We start from the raw sequence: 21,313 nt of genomic DNA on the forward strand, positions 1-21,313 counted from the left end.
TTGTCGCAGCTTTATCAGCTGTATTTGTCAGAGTTGCTGTGGGTAGGGTGCTATTGCTCTGGGGACCCGGGATTGGCGCGGTTTGGGATGGAACAAAAGTTAAACTTTGGGTATCTGTGCTTGGACCCGTATCACTACTCTGCATTAGGAGTTTATTGCTTCCGACATTTGAGTGACAAGAGGTTTTACATGATTCAGCTTCCACAGTGATGGGTCCCATACTTTTGAGGGGGTTAGCTATCCCTGTTTTGCCTCCCCCTTTGGCATTCATTGCAGAAATAAGTTTATCGATTTTTGACACCAATTAATTGTGTTGTTATTATCCTCTCTAAGGACGTTTGTAAATCCGTGACCATAATAGCAACCCGGCAAGGTATCCCTGTCGTAGATTCGGGGAGACTATTAGAAGGGGTCACCAAATCATGGTTTGCGTGGTTGTGTTTGCTCGACCTACTAGTGTTGCATTTTTTCTTAGATCTGGGACAGGATTTTCGTGTGTCTAGCTTTTTCCCTGCAGCAGCGGAAAGGATTGTGGAAGTGGGTCCGCTGTGAGGCTCTTTGTCATTTTCTACAGGTAGCTGACTACAAGGCAGGTCTATATATGAAGATGTCATGCATAAGCTGGCTCCCAACACCTCATTCATAGTAATAGAAGTATCCATTTCCTGTACTGGGATACATGAGGATGGAGTAATAGAGAGCCTTCTCTCTGTGTTCTCAATGGCAGTAGCCACAACCCCAATGGTCTGCTGTAACATTTTATCTATAGCAGTCAAAGTTGGTAGGGGCTGGGGTTCCACGGTCAATAGTCTGGTATGTGACCGTGTGGCAGGGGATTTAGTATTAGTTTTTTTTACCCCGTTTCATCATTTCGTTAAGTGCTGTGGACTATTAATGCAGTGCAAGCTGGTAGCAGGTCTAGCACTAGCAGAGAGTAAGCTGAATAATACCACAGAGGGGAATGGATAACCTCAATACTAATCGTGGATGCCAATACAATATGCTAATTGGAATAATTCACTGCCTTACACACTATAGAGTAAGTCATATAGTCCAGCAAGAGACAATCGGGGACAAAAGTACTGACCAAGAGATGTGGCCCTGCCCGGCCTCGATCAGCCCCGGATGGCCACAGACGGTCCCGCCCTTGTCCCGGGCTTCTCCCGGCGCCGCCCGCGCGCGTCCGCGAGGCGGAGGGAGTTGCCTTCCTTTGTACGCCTCCAGGCGCTGGAACCGGGTGGTGGGCGGTGATGCAGGGCTTGCTGGGGGATGTAGTCCGGCCCTCTTCGTGGCCGCGCAGCGGCAGCGGCACGGCGGCGGGGGCAGCCCAGACACAGCACTCAGCACTCTCCAGCAAAGCGGCAGGGCAGGCAGGGCAGCAAGGCGACGGCAGGCGCAAGGGAATCTTCCCCAACAGAACTTCACAGCAGGCAAGTGTTTCCCGCTCCCCGAAGGGAGCTGCTTTCCTTTGTACGCCTCCAGGCGGGGGAACCGGGTGGTGGGCGGTGATGCAGGGGTTGCTGGCGGATGTAGTCCGGCCCTCTTCGCGGCCGCGCAGCGGCAGCGGCACAGCGGCGGGGGCAGTCCAGACGCAGCACTCAGCACTCTCCAGCAAAGCGGCAGGGCAGGCAGGGCAGCAAGGCGACGGCAGGCGCAAGGGAATCCTCCCCAACAGAACTTCACAGCAGGCAAGTGTTTCCTGTATATACTGGATTTGACTTACCATGACTTTTGTCTGATTTCAATCCGAAACGTTTTACTAATGTATGAAAAATTGAGATAAAGAGTTTTATAACACATGTTTGAAAGATTATGATCTAAATAAACTAATGTTTTGACTGACAACATCACATCATTCCATGGCATTCTTATGTTGAACTGGTCCAGGGTCATCAGAAAGATGGAAGCATAAAATGTGATGGAGCATAAGGCGTGTACGTGTCTAGGTGTTTATGGGAGCACACTTGTGCCAGATGTGCAGAGACACTGTGAACGCCACATGGATTCCTGCTTGAGAGCTGGGGCTTGTTGTAGGAATCTGAGAATACTTGACAACTGAAGTTGAGTGTAAAGTAATGTTGTGCTAATCGGATATCTGAAGCATACTGTAGTAATCAGGTCCACATCCAGAATGTACTTTAAAGTAGATTTATTCAGGTTGGTTACAAGATGTAGGTTCAGTAGTATTCAGCCCCACCAGGAGCAGCCAGCCAGGCGCTCAGCCCTTCTCCAACTGTGAGTTCCCACTCCCAACATTCCATCATGCATCATTCAGGCAGCATTCCACTGGCACATCATGAACCATAACAAACCAGGATACTACACATACATCAACTCACAATGGCCTCTAAACTAGTGTCCTGTACCCCTCCACCCACCAGGATCACTGAAACACGTTATATGTATGGTTGGTAACAGAAATACCCTTTAAACCTGTTAACATTTATAAACTAAACGTTTGTCTGATTCAAGTAATGTTTTGTTCCTTTATGAATCTAATTGTTATTGGTTTTTTTCCTTTTAACTAATGCTATTTCGAATAGTACAATGGTCTTCAAACAATGGTGCCGTCCTGACCCTCTGCTTTTAACAAACCAGTATTTTAAATCTCAATGTTGTTTGTGTTGTTTGCCAGCACAGCTGTCTTCTGGGGAAGTTCCAGTGCTTAATTTGAGGCTGTGTGTACAGGGCTGCGCCGGCAATTAATTGTGAACACTGGCACTTGGGACAGTCTGCCACAAGGTGGTGCAGTCAGGTTAATTTCGGGCTGACCACCACAACAGGTAATTATTAATTCAATATACCTTAAAAATGACTATTGCCTGCCGCCCAAGCCATTCTTAGAGCTTTGGGGGCCTGGAATTTCCCCAACTGCCACACTTGTAGGGTGTGATGGTTATTAGTTGTGTTGATACATATATTGGCAGATCCCTGGATTGAGTATACCAGGTAAAGCGATGTCGTAAATGGTCCGGACCCACATTATACAGCGCTTTAAAAGCAATGCATAGCGATTTAAACGTAATCCGTTCGTCAACTGGAAGCAGTGCAGTTTGGCCAGACCATGGGAGATCCCGGAGGAAAAAGAGGGGAAAAAAGGTCCCAATCCCTAAGAAGCCATATTATTGAGTTTAATATAGGTAACGTATTTGCCCTTAACAGTGAGGAATCCCCATCCCACTGGCAATAAGAGAGTTCCAAAGGAGTGTCAGGACAAATCTTGATTATTTGTGATTTTTGCGGAATAAATTCCAGACTGCAGGCTTCTCTTGTACAAACGTGTTTTATGCAGTTACTGGGAAACTGCGACTTTCTCTTGGGTGAACAACAGCAAATTACAGCCTGGCATTTTGCAACATTTGTACTTTCTGCAACAAGTTTTTTTTCAATGTTTAGGAATAGAGCATTACCATAATCAAGCTTTGATAGGGCCAAGGCACTCACAACTGTCTGCAGAAGGTCGGATGGAATGAAAGAACAAATCCTTCATATCATCTTTAGTATGAAAAAGGCTGATGAATCAAAGGAGCTGATCTGGTCACTAGAGGTCAGGCTAATGTCAAAGATAAGTCATTAATGTTGTACCTTATTTACTGGTGAGGGAAGAGTACCCATGTCCAAAGGCCACCAGATAGATGACCAAAAAAGAGGCATCATGCCCTAAGAGTAGAACCTCTGTCTTCCTGGAGTTCAATTTTAGGCAGTTAAGCTTCATCTAATTGTTGATCGGAGTCATGCTTTCAAAAGGTTTCGGCGGTATGGGTAATAGGAGATAGGCGCCACAAGTATTTACACTTCAAGTGTTAAAGATCACTCACTAATTCTGAACAGTGCTAAAAGGTGAGGGAGAGCCACCAGCCTCCCCAAAGGATTTGTGGCAAGAGTAACAAAATACACAGATTTAAACACACTAGCACACGTAATATTCTGATTTCGGTTAATTTCCTATATTATTCACAACACAAAAATTCAGGCGAAGTCTTTTCCTTTTTCTGTCTTTTAATCCAGTCGGGTGTTCATTAGCCAAAACGTGTTTCGTCGTCTCTGTAGTCTAATACATACGACTTGTTCACGGCTAAATGGGAAAACACACAGTACGGTGTCTTAGGTTACAAACTTTAGGGGCAGTATTTATAATCATACAAAAAGTTTGTTAAAATAAATGTGAAAGTGTCTGTGCATATACAACACACAGTGATTGAAACATATTAGAACTTAGAACCAGTTATGGGAAGTTATTTAACATTGTATATCCTTCACTCTTAGCTTAGAGATAATTATAAAGCACACATGTGAGTAGTGAAGATTGTATGGGATTGAAATTAAATCTATGTGAGAAATTCCCTGTGTCTCATAGAACCTTCACCCAGGAAAAAGAACCCAATTATATGCAGAAGTCCAAAGAAAACGACCAAAATTCTGGCCCAAAGTGATAAAATCCCGAGTGAAAAGCAAAAGCACTCTAATCCGACCATAAAACCATGCATTTAAAATTTGAAACAGACATAGAAATCCAGAGAACAAACCTGAACTGTTATAGTGAGAGTAATCTAAGGGGAGACAAAGAGAAAGAAAACGTATACACTATTATCAGTATACGTCATATATAAGATGTACGAGGTGATAGTTAATCCACAACTCTATAAGGAAACGAACATAATACGTACTCCTATTGGTTCAAAATGGACAGATCACATTATGTTTTGGGGCAGATACATAGACGATTGTCTAATGATTTGGAGGGGAGATACTGACATTTTGGTAGAGTTTGTGGAACATCTGAACAAAAATACAATGAATATCAGATTTACGTACGAATTCAGCAAAGAAAAAATAGCCTTTCTGTATATTGAACTGTATATCGAAGACGACAAAATTAATAGCAGACTTTACCGCAAGAGCACAGCCGGCAACACTATCTTACACGCATCCAGCGCACACCCGGCACATCAGATCAATGCCATCCCCTTTGGGGAATTTGTGCGGGTGAGACGCAATTGTAGCTCAGAACAGGATTTTAAAATATGTACTGATTCCATGACACAACGTTTCAAACAACGAGGCTATGGTGGAGGCATACTGACTAAAGCCAAAAACAGGATAGAAAAGACAGAGAGGGCACAAACCCTGAAAGAAAATGCCAAAAAGAAGAATAAGGACAGTAAGGTTAGGTTCATTACCAACTACAACACTCTTTCAAGTGTTATTAGTAGAAGCCTAAACAGACACTGGCATATTCTAAAAGAAGACGTAACACTATCTAGTGAGATCAACAAAAATCCTGAAATAACCTATAAGAGAGGCATGTGCCTAAAGAACCTTTTAAGCCCAAGCTACCCTATTATGAAAACAAATACCAATTGGCTGACAGCACAATCAAAGGGTTTTCCATGGGTGTGGGCACTGTACCGCCTGCAAATGGGCAGTCAAAAACAAATTGGATTTCCTGGGCCCAAACAATAAATGTTACACAATCAATACCAACATAAACTGTAGTTCGAATTTTGTGGTTTACATAATAGAATGCAGATGCCACATAAAATATGTAGGGAGTACTTTAAGACCACTACGTGAGAGGATTGGGGAACACATGAGGGCGGTCAAACAGGGCGACCTCAGGTACCCGATAGCGACACACATTGCATACTGCCACAAACAAGGACTTCATAAAGATTTTTCGTTCTATGGGGTAGAACAAACTCCGAGACACCCTAGGGGAGGCAACAGAGAATTGAAACTGCGTAGAAATGAGGCATCCTGGATCCTTAAATTACAAACAACTGAAATAGGGATGAATGTGGACCAGGAAATGCATTATTTCTTGGGTAAATAAAATTCTGAATGTGAACTATGCGCATCTACTAACATTTAAGAGTCGGAAGAGTTGTTTTTTGGCTGACCCATCTTGGCATTCTTTTGACACAAGATATATGTAATTGATTTGAGCCTGCCATTTAAAGAAATTGTTGTCTTAATATTACAAATGCATAAGACATGTTTAGTGAATTAAGAGCCCGTGAATCAACAAAACTTTAATCATAACAAGAACAATCTTGGAGTATAGCACAATGTAAATCTATACTACTATGTAACAAAGGTTGAATGATGTATTAACCATTTACTTTATATATACTGATGTCACCCACACAAAATAGCCACTGAAATTGACCTTGTAATCTGAAGGTTTAGAAACATACACATATCCGAAAGGGAGGGATATAAATATACCCACTTTTTCGCATAAATGCGGGCTAGTTAGATACTTGAACGACCACAACAGACCGACTTGACGTTACTCACTGACACCAAATTTGCGTGGTGGTCTGAGTCTGGTTTCTAAAGGAGATTTTGGAGCAAAACGGCTTTTCCTGCATAGAGATTAAGTCTTTACATTCGTTTGACTTTAGTCACACTGCCGAGAAGTTTTTTTAGAAGCTATGGCCATTTTGTTTATATTGATGCAGACGGATACGTATTCAGTCCTTTGCATCCATGCTTATTGACGCTTAGGGTGCGTTTTTTGTTTTGCTGATTCAACTGCATGTCTACAAAGCTTAACTAAGTGTCATCTAAGGGTGATGCTTTCTGTTGAACCGATCGTCTATTGAATATTCAATATATTTTGGTCTTGCCACTTTAATTGTCAATTTTGAAATCCAGAGACTTAAAAATCAGAAAGTTATATTTTATTTCGGGTTTGGGTTTTCCTATTGATTTGCCTACTGTTTTTACAACTAGCCCTTACAAACATAGCGCATTTTCCAAACACCGACGCGATCACGCTGCATATGGGGTCACGTGATCGCGAAAATTCGATCATGTGATTAGAACCACCTATATTCGCGCCACTCGCACTAAGATTAGAACCACCTGTATTCTTACAATCTGCCCACACGAAAATGGCGCGATATTTACATACCCACTTGATCACGTTATACGTGATCACATGATCACGTAAACGCTCCTATTTAGACTTTTCACTTGGCTGCCCGGCACTCGCACTCGAGGAGACCGACGTGGGGAGACGTTCGTTATGAATAAACCAGTCCACAGACTTTAAGTAGGTACTTACATGGGAACCCGACAGGACGTGCTTAAAGCCCTTAAGTACCTTTTTCTATAATTAGATGGATCTTTTCTTTAGAGAAACTTTGGAGCTAGTTAGTAAACAAGAATTTCCTGTTTGTTTTTAGTGTCTTAACGTAGACGTAAAGCCAGTGACAAACGAGGGTTGTGGATTGACAACCCATACAGAGCTTTTATTTATTGACTCTTCTTGAAGAAGGATTTTCTCTCGTACCCCACGCCACAGGATTATTGTGGCCTGGAATTATCGCCACAATAGGAGTACGTATTATGTTCGTTTCCTTATAGAGTTGTGGATTAACTATCACCTCGTACATCTTATATATGACGTATACTGATAATAGTGTATACGTTTTCTTTCTCTTTGTCTCCCCTTAGATTACTCTCACTATAACAGTTCAGGTTTGTTCTCTGGATTTCTATGTCTGTTTCAAATTTTAAATGCATGGTTTTATGGTCGGATTAGAGTGCTTTTGCTTTTCACTCGGGATTTTATCACTTTGGGCCAGAATTTTGGTCGTTTTCTTTGGACTTCTGCATATAATTGGGTTCTTTTTCCTGGGTGAAGGTTCTATGAGACACAGGGAATTTCTCACGTAGATTTAATTTCAATCCCATACAATCTTCACTACTCACATGTGTGCTTTATAATTATCTCTAAGCTAAGAGTGAAGGATATACAATGTTAAATAACTTCCCATAACTGGTTCTAAGTTCTAATATGTTTCAATCACTGTGTGTTGTATATGCACAGACACTTTCACATTTATTTTAACAAACTTTTTGTATGATTATAAATACTGCCCCTAAAGTTTGTAACCTAAGACACCGTACTGTGTGTTTTCCCATTTAGCCGTGAACAAGTCGTATGTATTAGACTACAGAGACGACGAAACACGTGTTGGCTAATGAACACCCGACTGGATTAAAAGACAGAAAAAGGAAAAGACTTCGCCTGAATTTTTGTGTTGTGAATAATATAGGAAATTAACCGAAATCAGAATATTACGTGTGCTAGGGTGTTTAAATCTGTTGATCGGAGTCATACAGATTTTAAAGCGTTCAGCCGTTTCCTGAGAATTGCTAGACACGGAGAGTGGTCAGCATAGGAAACGGCTGAAACGCCGTAGGATCTGATGCGCCTTGCAAGTCGGGTAACGCACAGGTGAACAGGGTACGCACAGTGAGGAGCCCTGCGGAACCCCACAAGGTAACTTAAAACTGACAAAGGTGGATTCTCCTAATGGTACGTGATGATCCCTATCTGATAAAAAAGATTTTAGCAATTTTAGGGGTATATTCACAAGAATGTGTGATAACTACCGCAAGAGTAGCGTAACGCAACTTTCAGCATCCCAGCATATCGCAGGAAAATAACTCTGTGACAACGTGGAATTCACAAGGCGGTAGCATGCAATTGTCAGCCGAAACTGCGGACAATGTCCGCGATACAACTACCTCGATGGAGACAAAAACAAAAACCACAACACCAAAAAACATGCGATGTGCCAAAGCGCGATGAGGAAATCAGCGATAAGCAGTGCCAGGCCTGCAACACACACCTGGCAGGCGGTCACATATCACTCTAAAAGTCGAAAAAACACACAAGCACAAACTGACCAACACCCAAGCACCATGGAGGCAGCCGGAGCAGGCTCAGAGGACGAGCGCAACCCCACAAGCACCCCGGATGACCAGCCTGGGACCTCAGGGACAGGGAAGGGCAAGGACAAGAAGAGGAAGACGAAGTTCAGTCCACAGGCGAACAGGATCATAGTCACGGAGGTGATGGAACACCATCAACAACTCTTCATCACCTCCAACGTGTCATTGGGCACCAAAACTGGAATATGGCAGGAAATCGTGGACAAGGTGAATGCCGTCGGAGAGTATAAGAGTACAATGGACGAGGTCAAGAGGTGATGTAATGACATCAAGCGGAAGACCAAGGAGAAACTCTCCGCCAACCAGAAGGCAGCAACGCAGACTGGAGGTGGGGGCCCAGCGCCACAGCTGGAGCTGGATGACATGGAGGAGCTGGTGTCGACAGTCATCTGTGTGGAGACTGTGGCCAGAGTCGGGGGACCGGACACTGTTCGACAGGACGCAACACATCTGCAACGGGGTAAGTGACCACCAGGTACTGGGGGGGACAGGTGGAGATGGGCACAATGGCACACATGCACAGTCAAGCACAGCACAGTGCACACCCACAATGACCCTGGGTCATCGCCCAGATCTACAGACTGTCACAATGTGCAATGCCATGCTGACTGAATGTCAACATGTACCATGTGGCTACATACATGTGGACACAATGTAATACACCATCTCCCCTTCACATCGCAGGGGCATCGTCTACACCTCCTGCAGAGCAGTCCCAGCCCCTCTTCACTGATGACAAGGAGGACAACACCAGCATCGACACCCAAACCATCCAAGACATCATTGACCTCATCTGCCACCCACCTCCAGGATCAGGGCAGCCCAGCTACATTGATGAGACCCCACCCGCCACCCAAATAACCTAGCAGGAGGCACCCAAAGCCCCGGCACTCTCTTAAGGCCCCCAGGAACAACACATGGCCTTCCAATGCCGTGTGCTGGAGGGCCAGAGGGAGACTGCTGAGCAGGTGTGGTAGGGGTTTGGAACTCATGGATACCAAACTGGACGCCATCCTTGGGTGTCTAGGCCCGCCCCATGGTCTCCAACGAGCCCTGACTGACATTGCTGGAGTCTTGACGTGGAGAGAAGAACACCTGGTCACTTAGAGTGTCTCCAGCGATGCCAGCCGTGAGCTGGCACACATTCGGAGGCTCATGGAGGACATGTTGCAGATGGAGGCGGAAAGGATGGCAGCCAATGCTTCACACCATCGAAATGTAGCAGGGATCTACCATGCCCTGCAGTACTTCATCATGCCATTGCTGCCACAAGGTGTGGCGCCGATGAATGCTGCTGCCCGCACACCATCAACATTTCCGCCACCTGGTGTGTCAGTGGCTCACAGTGCGGCAGGCATATCCACTCCGGCACCTGATGTGTCAGTGGCACACAGTGCCGCAGCTGGTACTGCAACAGCCACAGGTGTGACAGAGCACACATCCGATGATGAGGACGTGGTTGGGACTGTGGGCAGAAGGATTATGCACTAGCATTCATTTTCGCCACCTGGCCTGTTTCTGCTTGGTCCCGCACATGGCCTCATGACCTTCCACTGACCCCCAATACACGTTTGTTTGACGACCAATGACATGGCGACCAGACTGCAGACTGTACCCTTCCTCTCCTGCAATACTTCTTATCCCCGGATGGACTCTGGCTGACCAGCCATGGGCCCATATTGTGTAGTGTGCTCAGCTTGCCCTGTACCGCTCCAGCTGCATAACTGCACTAGATGTGCAATAAACATCCAGTGATGCACTGCTGTGTCATGTCTTTCATCATTCATGTGTGAATGTGTGGATGAATGTAGGGACAGTGATGTCTCTTGTGTCACTGATGCTCATCTAGTGGGATGCAAGTCACAGTGTTCCACATTGCCTATTGTGTTCCGGGTGCCGTGGACACTACCACAGGGACACACACATCAGTCACTTCCTTGTCCGGACATAGCCTGAACCACGCCCAGAGCCCCTGATTCAATGTTGAAAGTCCTGCATTGCTCAGGCATACACCAGGCCAGACCACTCCGCTTGCACTCCGAGGGGGGGTCCTCATTGCTACCCTCCGCAGGCATAATCGCTGGTGGTGTGCAGGTCACTGGCCTAGTTGTCAGGATGTCACGGCCACTCCCTGAGGGCAGGTTTGCACACACACCACACCCATCCGGCACAGGCGTCACAGGCCATGTGACTCCGCCAACATAAGGGGCCGATAGCGTCACATCCTCCTCTTCCAGTGGTGCCTGTATGATGGACACTCCACGGTTCCCAATCATGAAGGGCACATGAGTTGTTGCGCACAGGGTTAGTAGCATCCGAGGCCTAGCGGATGGCACAGGCCTATCACCACGTGGCGCTGACTGGGGTTGCACAGGATTAGTGGCATCCAAGGCCTAGCGGACGGCACGGGCCTACCTCCACGTGGAGCTGACTGGGGTTGCACAGGGTTAGTGGCATCTGAGGCCTTGCGGACGACACAGGCACCCCACCACAGGACGGTGACTTTGGGTGCACTGTGTCAGTGGCACCTTAAGCTGCTGAGCGGGTGTGCAGCCTGCGATGACGACCCATCCCGTCGGTCCGGACAGCTCAGGTTTTGTTTACCCTGCTGGACCGCGGTGCAGCCCAGAGCCAGCGGGCAGCGTGGTCCTACCGCCACGTGGCATAGCTTCCGGGATCCCAGAGTTAGTGGCACCCATTAGGCTGAGCGGGTGTGCAGCCTGCAATGGTGCTGGGTGCACTGGTATGTCCTATGCCATGGAGTAATCAAGACCCAGCACCAAACATGAAGCGGATTATTTTGTACATGTTTATGTGTAGCTGATGTGGCATGTCTTTGGTCGGGGCGGTCATGGGGGTGGTGGCGGTGGTTGCTGTGGCCCTCTTGGGTGTCTGGGCCGCTTCATGAGTGGCTCCATGGCATCTCTTGCCCTTCTGATGTGGCCCTGGGCTGTGCTCCCTTTTGTGGTGCAGGCTGCCGTGTGACTTTACACCAGGTCAGAGCAGGTGTAGATTTCCTGGTGCTAACGCGCATTATCACCGGATTTGTGATCTTATCACCGATGTGGCTGGTCATTGAGAATGTTGAGGTGTGATGTTGTCACGGCTTTTGGCATGCGAACGCCCACTCTGCTTCTCATTAGCAAAAGTTGCGGGGATCTTCTGTGGCAAAGTTTTTTGCGGCTGCTATTGCGGGTAAACTGGCACTGTGGGCTGTTAGCACCAGCTTGTGAATGGGGAGGTAAATTTATCTCGACTTTGGCTGCGATAAAGTGGCGTTAATTCGGCAATAGCTTCTTGTGAATATGCCCCTTAGAGCAGTACCTTTAATTCCAAGCTGAGAGAGCAGATTAGTTAGTATGCAATGATTGACCGTATCAAAGGCTGTTGAGATGTCCAATAGCATCAGGGCTGCCTCCCCACCCTCGTCTAAGATTGATCTCAAGTCTTCAGCTGCTGCAGTCAGGGCAGTCTTCGTGCTGGGAGCCTCCCCTAAAGCCAAACTGAGTTGGATTAGGAGTTTGTTAGGATTATTAATGGAAGGAAGCCCCATCTTCAGTTCCCTTTCAAGGACTTCTGATGAGAAAGGCCATCTGGAGATAGGCCTATAGCTACTAGGTTGCAGTGGGTCCAGATTTGATTTCGTCATTAATGGGAAGAGTCCTGCTCTCAGGAGTTCATTAAACAGCTCCATCAGTGACTCACTGACAACGTCTTCAATCAATCAATCAGTAATTTGTAAAGCACACTACATACCCGTGAGGGTTTCAAGGAGCTGGGGGGGGGGGGTTCTGCTGCTAATGGTCGAAGAGCCAGGTCTTGAGTTGTCTCCTGAAGGTCAGCAGGTCTTCAGTTTGTCGTAGGTAGAGGGGGAGGGTGTTCCAAGTCCTGGCGGCGTGGTGGGAGAAGGATCTGCCTCTGGAAGTAGTTCTACAGATGCGCGGGACCGTGGCCAGGGCGTGGTCAGCGGAGCGGAGTTTCCTTTTGGGTACGTAGAAGTGGAGTCGACTGTTGAGATAGGCTGGGCCTGTCTTGTGGAGTACCTTGTGTGCGTGGATCAGGAGCTTGAAGGAGATTCTCCTGTCGACGGGGAGCCAGTGCAGGTTCCTCAGGTGGGGGTTGATGTGGTCGCGGCGCAGGACGTCAAGGATCAGGCGAGCAGAGACGTTATGGATTCTTTGCAGTCTGTTGATGAGTTTGGACGGTGCTCCGGCGTAGAGGGCATTTCCGTAGTCGAGTCTGCTGCTGACTAGGGCCTGGGTGACTGTTTTCATTGGGTTTGTCGGGATCCATCTGTAGATCTTGCGGAGCATGCGGAGGGTGTTGAAGCAGGTGGAGGAGACTGCGTTGACTTGTTTGGTCATGGTGAGTTTCGAGTCGAGGATCACTCCCAGGTTGCGTGCGTTGTCGGTGGAGGCCAGGGGGGTCCCCAGTGATGTGGGCCACCAGGACTCGTCCCATGCAGAGGGGTTGGGCCCGAAGATGAGGATCTCCGTCTTGTCTGTGTTCAGTTTAAGGTGGCTATCCTCCATCCAGTCGGCGACGGCCTTCATTCCCTGGTGGAGGTTGGATTTGGCGGTGAGAGGGTCCTTGGTGAGGGAGAGGATCAGCTGAGTGTCGTCGGCGTAGGAGATTATGTTGAGGTTGTGCTGTCGGGCGATGCGTGCTAGCGGTGCCATGTAGACGTTGAACAGCGTCAGGCTGAGGGAGGATCCTTGAGGGACGCCGCAGATGATCTTGGAGGCATCGGACCGGAACGGGGGGAGACGGACTCTCTGAGTTCTGCCGGAGAGAAAGGAGGTGGTCCAGTCCAGGGATGTATGACGTTACAACGCATACTTTTACAACGCATGCACTTACAACGCAATTTTTACAATGCAACATCCACTACAATGCATTACATTACATCGCATGACACTACAACGCATTTTTAAAAACTACCTTTACAATGCATTCAATTACATCGCATACCACCTTTACAACGCATACAATTACAACGCATAATATTACATTGCATTTAAGGTAAGTATTGGATAGTATAGGGGTAAAAATTACTATTCTAACTCCAGGGGGTGCAACAGTAGGGTAAGTGTTGGATAGTATAGGGGTACAAATTACTATTCTAACTCCAGGGGGTGCAACAGTAGGGTAAGTGTTGGATAGTATAGGGGTAAAAATTACTATTCTAACTCCAGGGGGTGCAACAGTAGGGTAAGTGTTGGATAGTATAGGGGTAAAAATTACTATTCTAACTCCAGGGGGTGCAACAGTAGGGTAAGTGTTGGATAGTATAGGGGTAAAAATTACTATTCTAACTCCAGGGGGTGCAACAGTAGGGTAAGTGTTGGATAGTATAGGGGTACAAATTACTATTCTAACTCCAGGGGGTGCAATAGGAGGGTAAGTGTTGGATAGTATAGGGGTAAAAATTTCTATTCTAACTCCAGGGGGTGCAAGAGTAGGGTAAGTGTTGGATAGTATAGGGGTAAAAATTACTATTCTAACTCCAGGGGGTGCAACAGTAGGGTAAGTGTTGGATAGTATAGGGGTAAAAATTACTATTCTAACTCCAGGGGGTGCAATAGGAGGGTAAGTGTTGGATAGTATAGGGGTAAAAAATACTATTCTAACTCCAGGGGGTGCAACAGTAGGGTAAGTGTTGGATAGTATAGGGGTAAAAAATTACTATTCTAACTCCAGGGGGTGCAACAGTAGGGTAAGTGTTGGATAGTATAGGGGTAAAAATTACTATTCTAACTCCAGGGGGTGCAATAGTAGGGTAAGTGTTGGATAGTATAGGGGTAAAAATGACTATTCTAACTCCAGGGGGTGCAACAGTAGGGTAAGTGTTGGATAGTGTAGTGTAATATTATGCGTTGTAATGGTATGCGTTGTAAAGGTAATATGCGATGTAATGGAATGCGTTGTAAAGGTAGTTTTTAAACATGCGTTGTAGTGTCATGCGATGTAATGGAATGCGTTGTAGTGGATGTTGCGTTGTAAAAATTGCGTTGTAAGTGTAGTGCGTTGTAAAAGTTGCGTTGTAAACGTTGTTCCCCCCAGTCCAGGGCTTTCTCCCAGATCCCTGCATCTTGGAGTCGCGTGCGAAGTGTGCGGTGGCAGAGGGTGTCGAAGGCGGCGGAGAGATCCAGGAGGATGAGGGCCGCCGTCTCGCCGTTGTCTAGAAGGATCCTGATGTCGTCTGTGGCGGCGATGAGGGCGGTCTTGGTGCTGTGGTTGCTGCGGAATCCTGATTGGGACGGGTCCAGGATTTTGTTGTCTTTGAGGTGACCAGTGAGCTGGGCGTTAACTATCTTCTCGATGACCTTTGCTGGGAACGGAAGCAGGGAGATGGGTCGGAAGTTCTTGAGGTCGCTCGGGTCTGCCTTGGGTTTCTTCAGTAGTGCGTTAATCTCGGTGTGCTTCCAGTTCTCAGGGAAGGTGGCGGTCTCGAAGGAGAGGTTGATGATTTTGTGCAGGTGGGGTGCGATGGAGTTGCGGCGAGGTCTGCAGGAGTCGTCCGATGTTTGAAACTGTCATCGATGACGGTGATTTTCCGGTGAAAGAAGGTGGCGAGGGAGTCGCACAGGGCCTGCGATGGTGGGATGTTGTTGGCACTGGAGCTGGGGTTGGAGAGTTCCTTCACGATGGTGAAGAGCTCCTTGCTGTTGTGTGCGTTGTTGTCAAGGCGGTCTGTGAAGGAGGTCCTTTTGGCGGTCCTGATGAGGTGGTGGTGGTTGCGGATGGCGTCTTTGTGGGCAGCGCGGCTGTCTGGCATCTTGTCATCGTGCCATATGTTCTCCAGTTTCTGGCAGGTGCGTTTTGAGTCGAGGAGTTCCGGGGTGAACCGGCTGACTCTTTTGCTGGTGTCTCTGCTGGTGGGGTTTTTCAGCGGGGCTACGGTGTTGGTGCAGTCGTTCATCCAGCGTTCGAGGGTGAGTGCACCCTCATCGGGGGTGGTGGGGTTAGTCTTGTGCGAGATGCACAAACCTGGGCAGACAAGTTCAAAAGGTGAACCTGACTTGTTTGCCAATACAAGTGTTAATACCTTTTCTGTGTCTAAAGGGGACCAAGTCTCCAGAAGACTGTTGGTAAGAGAGGTTTCTGCAATCATAGACGACTCTGTGATGTGTTGCTTGCTGGTATTAAATGTGTTATAGACTTCTTCCACTTTGGACTTGAGTTACAGAAGTCAGGGCTGCAGTTGTTACGAGGAGGTTCGGGTGCTTTCACCAGATTTTTAACTGTGGTCAAATAGTTCTCTAGTGGAGTTCTTTGACTGTAAGATTTCATCCGAGAAGTATTTAGTCTCCTCCTCTTTGATGAGGCCTTTGCACTTTGTTATAGCTCATGCAGTTCTCAGCGAATGTTACTGCCCGCGCCTGTAGTGTAGCCATCCTTGGAGGAATTATGCAAAAATGCTCCCTTTGCTGGCTGCCTGGCTGACACAAGCTTCTGATTGGGTCCCAGTTTCTCGCCAGTGCTCTCAGTTTTTATGAATACTGGTCCCCTGGACCGGCACCTTCACTCGCTTGAGAGTCACTTGGAAAGATTGGCCAGATAACTAAGAGAAATATTTTTTATTTTTGTGGCACAGGGCAGCGCAGCAAGTCACCTTGCAGCGCTGTCCTGCATCACAGGAGAAGGGAAGGAATGGACTGTATTTATCCAATACGGAACATTCCTGTCCTTTCCCCTCGCGCTGGTACAGATTTGACAGCCTAGCGCCAGTGCAGGCACCCGTGCACCATGCTACATGGATGCCTATGTTGTGGGCAGGATTATGTTTGTGGAGGAAGGGGCAGCTTCCTGCACAAAAACAATCCCGGAGGCTTTTTCCTTTTTCTACATGTGCTTCAGGATGCAGCACACATACAATGAGGAAGTAACACAGAGGTATAAAGACATTGCTCCTTGTTATGCCTCATTTTTGGCACATTCCCAGGTTTGCAATGTCTGGTAAGTCTGGGAGTGTGTCAAGACAATGGGAGTTTCATGGGAACACCCACACAATGCTCATGGACTGCCTGCCTGGGGCAGAGTAACACAACGTGGCGATTTGTGCCGTGTCGTCTAACTCCAGATTTTGGAACCACTCACAGGCATGCAAAGTGGCTTTGTGTAGCTTCAGAAATCTGACTTAAGGTTTGCATCACTCTTGCACTATGGGGCCTGCTGCAGGGACCCCACAAACGGGATCATAAATATGGCCCTAAGTTTACAAGAACACTGCTCACTATTGTTCTTCTCTACCTGGCTGGCACTAGGATTGTGTGGGAACGGCTGGAGTTGCTGCTCCTCCTTACAGGACAAGGAACCGGTCTCCCTTGTGAGACAGGATCTGCCCTTGGCTGGGAGTGACACAGCCAGGTCCCCGGAGCCCCATGTGCAGGCGTGACTTAAAGAAAGACTGCCAGGGGCCAAGATTGTCTCCAGTGTGACTGATCTGGGCCACATCTAATGCACCATTGCATCTGGAAGTATCGAGGATGTGTCAAAGACAGTGAACGTTTATGCCTGCTCTGTCCCTTTAGGCTGCCCCAGCCCAACATTCTGGCTGTGATGGGTCACGTCCCAGGTCCAAGCATGCTCTATTCTCTTGGCTGTCTTTGCAGTACGTATAGTAACTGCCCGCAGTTTCCTTCTATGCATACAACATTATGTTCCAAAAGGTGGAGTGGTGGCTGGTGTGTTTGTGAGTATATGTGCGTGCGTGCATGTGTGCATGCGTACGTGTGTGTGTGTGTGCATGTGTGTGTGTAGCCTCCCTGTATTAGTCAGTTCTTGCTACAACCGATGCTCCGACTCTTTCGCCCATACATGGGGATGGTGGTCAGCCAGAGAGTGGAGCCATGAGCGGAGAGTTCTGCCACCAGTGATCCATCCTGGGAACTAAGAACCTGTTCAGTCCATGCAGAGTTCTGAAGGAGTCACTCACTCGCAGTCACTCACACTCACTCTGCACTGTTTCTGACAGTCCTCAGTCTCTTACTTGACTTCCTGAAGTGCACATTGGGATTTGTAGGAGGCCCTAACTTAGGGCCTCATTTATGGCCTGTTGACGTAGCGCAGCGCAGCGAGGCACCTGGCTGAGCCACCTTGCTACGCTATGTGCTACGCCGAAGTGAAAAAGCAAGAATCCACCGTATTTATCCAATACAGTGCATTCCTATCCTTTCTGCCTGTGATGGAGCCTTTGTGGTAGCCTAGCTCCAACGCAGGCCCCCTTGCACCGTGCACCATGTTGCAAGGGTGCCTGTGTTGTCGGCAGCGTTGTTTTTGTGCAAGAAGGGGCACTTTCCTGCACAAGAACAATCCTACAAGGCGTTTTCCTCTTTCTATGTGTGCTGCAGAATTGAGAATGGGGCATTACACATCACTTTACATCCTACGGTACTGATGCTGTTTACCAGATTGTGCAGATATTGAATAATAGTACAGGTGCGAGGATCGATACGGTACTTACGGCATGGATAAGGGACTTACAGCATGAATCGCTGGTGCACTTGTTCGACGGGACCCAGAGGTTGGAGGACCCTGTGTCGAAGATGACGTTGAATTGCTGGGCGGGCGTCCCAATAGAGATGGCTCCGTAGTAAGACGACTGTGAAGAGGGGAGAGAGATGGGGACACACTGTTGTACTCAGCTACTTGTTCAAGTGGAATCAGGGGGCATCTACGCGCGCACTCAGAGGGCCCCTCCAGCTCCACCCTCATACACCTCGGATGGAAGCAAGGTGTTGCGCCTCGATGAGGGTGGGACTGGAACCATGGATATGTCAGGGTTGGAATTAGAAGGGTGGACTGCCCTGGTCATTCTGGGTCTGTCGGTTGAGACAGTGCTCTGGGGCTGAAGGGGAGGGAGGGTGAGGCGTCTGTTACCAGCGTCTTACAATAAACCGTCTTAAAGGCGATCCCTGCGGTGACCCCTCTTTACACAAAGCTTCTGTCCAGCTGTAGCCAGTGCAGCTGTGAGGGCAGGGGGGAACGTGTCGCTTCAGTGGAGGGGTTTAATGGCCTTCTGCACACACACTAGACCAGGGGTCTCCAAACTGGGGGGCGGGCTCAAGTGATGGGGGGGTAGGAGGGGTGCCAGGCTCTGGCCAAAAGAAGCATTATGCTGATAGCAGAGCTTTAAGTGGGGGGGGGGGCAAGCAGCAGGAAGTGTTCAAACCAGTAAATAACTATAGGAACTGAGCACTTATTAGCCCCGGCACAAATTAAGGACTGTCAGGAAGGCTTCAACTGTCCTGGGGTTTAGACTTCCCTGACATAAGATCTGCAAGCAAGCTTCTGAAGCAAAGACCCAGGGGAGGGGGGAGGGGATGAGTGGAGGGAAGGAGGACTTAGGGCTGAAGCTGCCTGTTTGTCCATGGTTCGCTAACCACATAGTCCGTGTGTCTACGGTTAACTCCAACTGGTTCCATGGGGCTTTTTGGTAGGCCTGCAACTAATACATCAAATAAGTCACTAGATTTAACACCTTCTTCAGCCCGTAGAGCATCACCCCCTCCATCTGAGGCCCCCGTACCCCACCCCACTGGCACACAGACACCCACAGGGAGTCACCCCTGACTGAAGACCCGCCCCGGCGCTCACTGGCACCATGCCCTAAGGTGAGCTCACGCAGCGGTATCCATCATGCTGTACGGCCCCGGGGTCTGCTGGGCGATACTCACGTCCATGTAGTTTGTCATGGGCTCGCTGGACACCAGCGCGGCTAGCGCGGGGGAGTACTTGCTAGCCGGGTTGATCTTGTGCTTCCTCAGGAAGTCGCCCAGCTTGCCCTGTTCCCTCAGGCTCTCCCGCAGAGACTTCTTTTTCTGAAGATGAACCCTGAGGAGAGCGGAAAAGGGAAAGGTAAGAGGCAAGAGCGAAAGAGTACAGATGGGAAAGCAACAGCACGCGACGGAAAAGGGGAAACATGAGTGAGAGAGAGAAAGACACAAGAGTGGGATGGAAAGTAGAAGAGAGAACAAACGGGGCAGAGCTAGAGAGACACAAACACAAAGAAAACGGAAAAACAGACGGACACGTTAGTGCATGAGAAAGGCTATGGTGTATAGAGAGAGAATGTTTGAATTTGTAATAGAAAGAAAAGAGAGAGCAAGAAGCGAGAAAGAGGTAAGCCAGGAGATAGGCAGAAATAATAGAGCTATGGAAAATACAAAGAGAAAGACTAGAGTAAGAGACAGCGGAATGGGTGTGTGTGAAAAAGAGACAGGCAATAAGCAAGACACAGAGGCAGAGCCATAGGAAAAGGGAAAGAGAAAGAGACAGTGATAGGCAGAAATTTGTAAAAGCGCACGTTTACCCAGCAGGGTATCTAGGCGCAGAGTAACAGATCTTTATTGTTACCCACTGGTACTCATCTTATCGATCTCAGAAGGATGAGCGGACTGGCTGGGATTTGAACATGACAGTGGGCATTAAGCCACCAGATCCGGCTAATCAGAGAGAGAAAGGGAGAGAGTGTGTGATGTGGGCACCGAGAGACGTAAAAAGAGAGGCCGACAAACAAGCGGCAGAGAGGACCGAATGAAGCAAGAGCCATAGAGACAGAAAGAACAAGCACTGGCAGTGCCAATAGGTCTCGCCATATATTGGAGTTTAGCATATAAAAAGTATTAAAAAGCAGTGAAAGTATTAAAGAGCAGAGGTAGCAAAACGGAAAACAAATTCCGACAACATCAACAGAAAAGGAAAAAATAAATGATCTACCGTATTTTTTAATAACACAAAATGCTTAATATTAGTACAATGAAATGCAACGTGGTTTTTTAATACTATTTTTAAGTTTGACTCTTTGGTATAGTTGTATTAATCACACCAACAGACACAGCTTTAATGGGGCCAGGTCCTGCCGGTGCTCACCATTGTTAGCTCTAAAAAGTTAGTGCCGAACAACTGCATATGCACTGTGATTTACTTCCAGCCACACCTTACATGACTCCAGCATCTCTGCCCATATCTGCTGGCAAAATGGAAAAAAAAGCCCGACAACGTCAACAGAAATGGAAACTAAAAACGCTCTACCGTATTATTTAATTAATAACATGCAATGTTTAATATTAGTAAAATAAAATGCTCTGTGTTTTTTTAATAAGTTTGTCTCTTGGAATAAAAGTCATACTGCAGTTACCATCAGGATAATTCATAACAGATGAACGTTAAAACATAAACAAAGGCACAGGTCGGAATTGAAGTGAAACTGCAGTTAAGAGGAGGATAATTGCTAACAGATGCACGTCTCTGTAAACAGGGGCCATCACACGCTACACAGTGTGATGGCCAAACTAAATACTCACTATGTGAAATCGCCAGAAGGAGAGAAGGGAGGGACTTCTACAACCCAATACCAATACAAATGCTACATTTTTTAACGGCATAGCCAGCAGCCAATGAAAAGCAGTTTTTTTAATACACATAGATTACAATACAATATGTCTTGCAGACAGCGCAAGCGCTGTCTAGGCTCGACCTAAAAAGAGAGAGAAAAGAGAGTAGTCATATTCAGGCAGTGGTGCTGGAACCATGTTCACAGTGGGGTCCTGCCATCAGT

The 21,313-nt window shown here is 47.4% G+C and overlaps 1 protein-coding gene across 1 annotated transcript in view; it reads right to left on the bottom strand.

The window, feature by feature from the left end:
* The window catches only part of LOC146808570 (pepsin A-like), a 78,184-nt gene that overhangs the window by 45,132 nt on the left and 11,739 nt on the right, over positions 1 to 21,313 (bottom strand). Inside the window, exons 2-3 of the mRNA XM_085620642.1 lie at positions 19,431 to 19,587; positions 18,238 to 18,355 (exon numbers count right to left, since the gene is read on the bottom strand). Of these exons, the coding sequence (XP_085476768.1) occupies positions 18,238 to 18,355; positions 19,431 to 19,587 (275 nt within the window). The remainder of the gene's footprint in view (positions 1 to 18,237; positions 18,356 to 19,430; positions 19,588 to 21,313) is intronic.

This window comes from Triturus cristatus, chromosome 8 (genome assembly GCF_964204655.1).
Source record: "Triturus cristatus chromosome 8, aTriCri1.1, whole genome shotgun sequence".
NCBI lineage: Eukaryota > Metazoa > Chordata > Amphibia > Caudata > Salamandridae > Triturus > Triturus cristatus.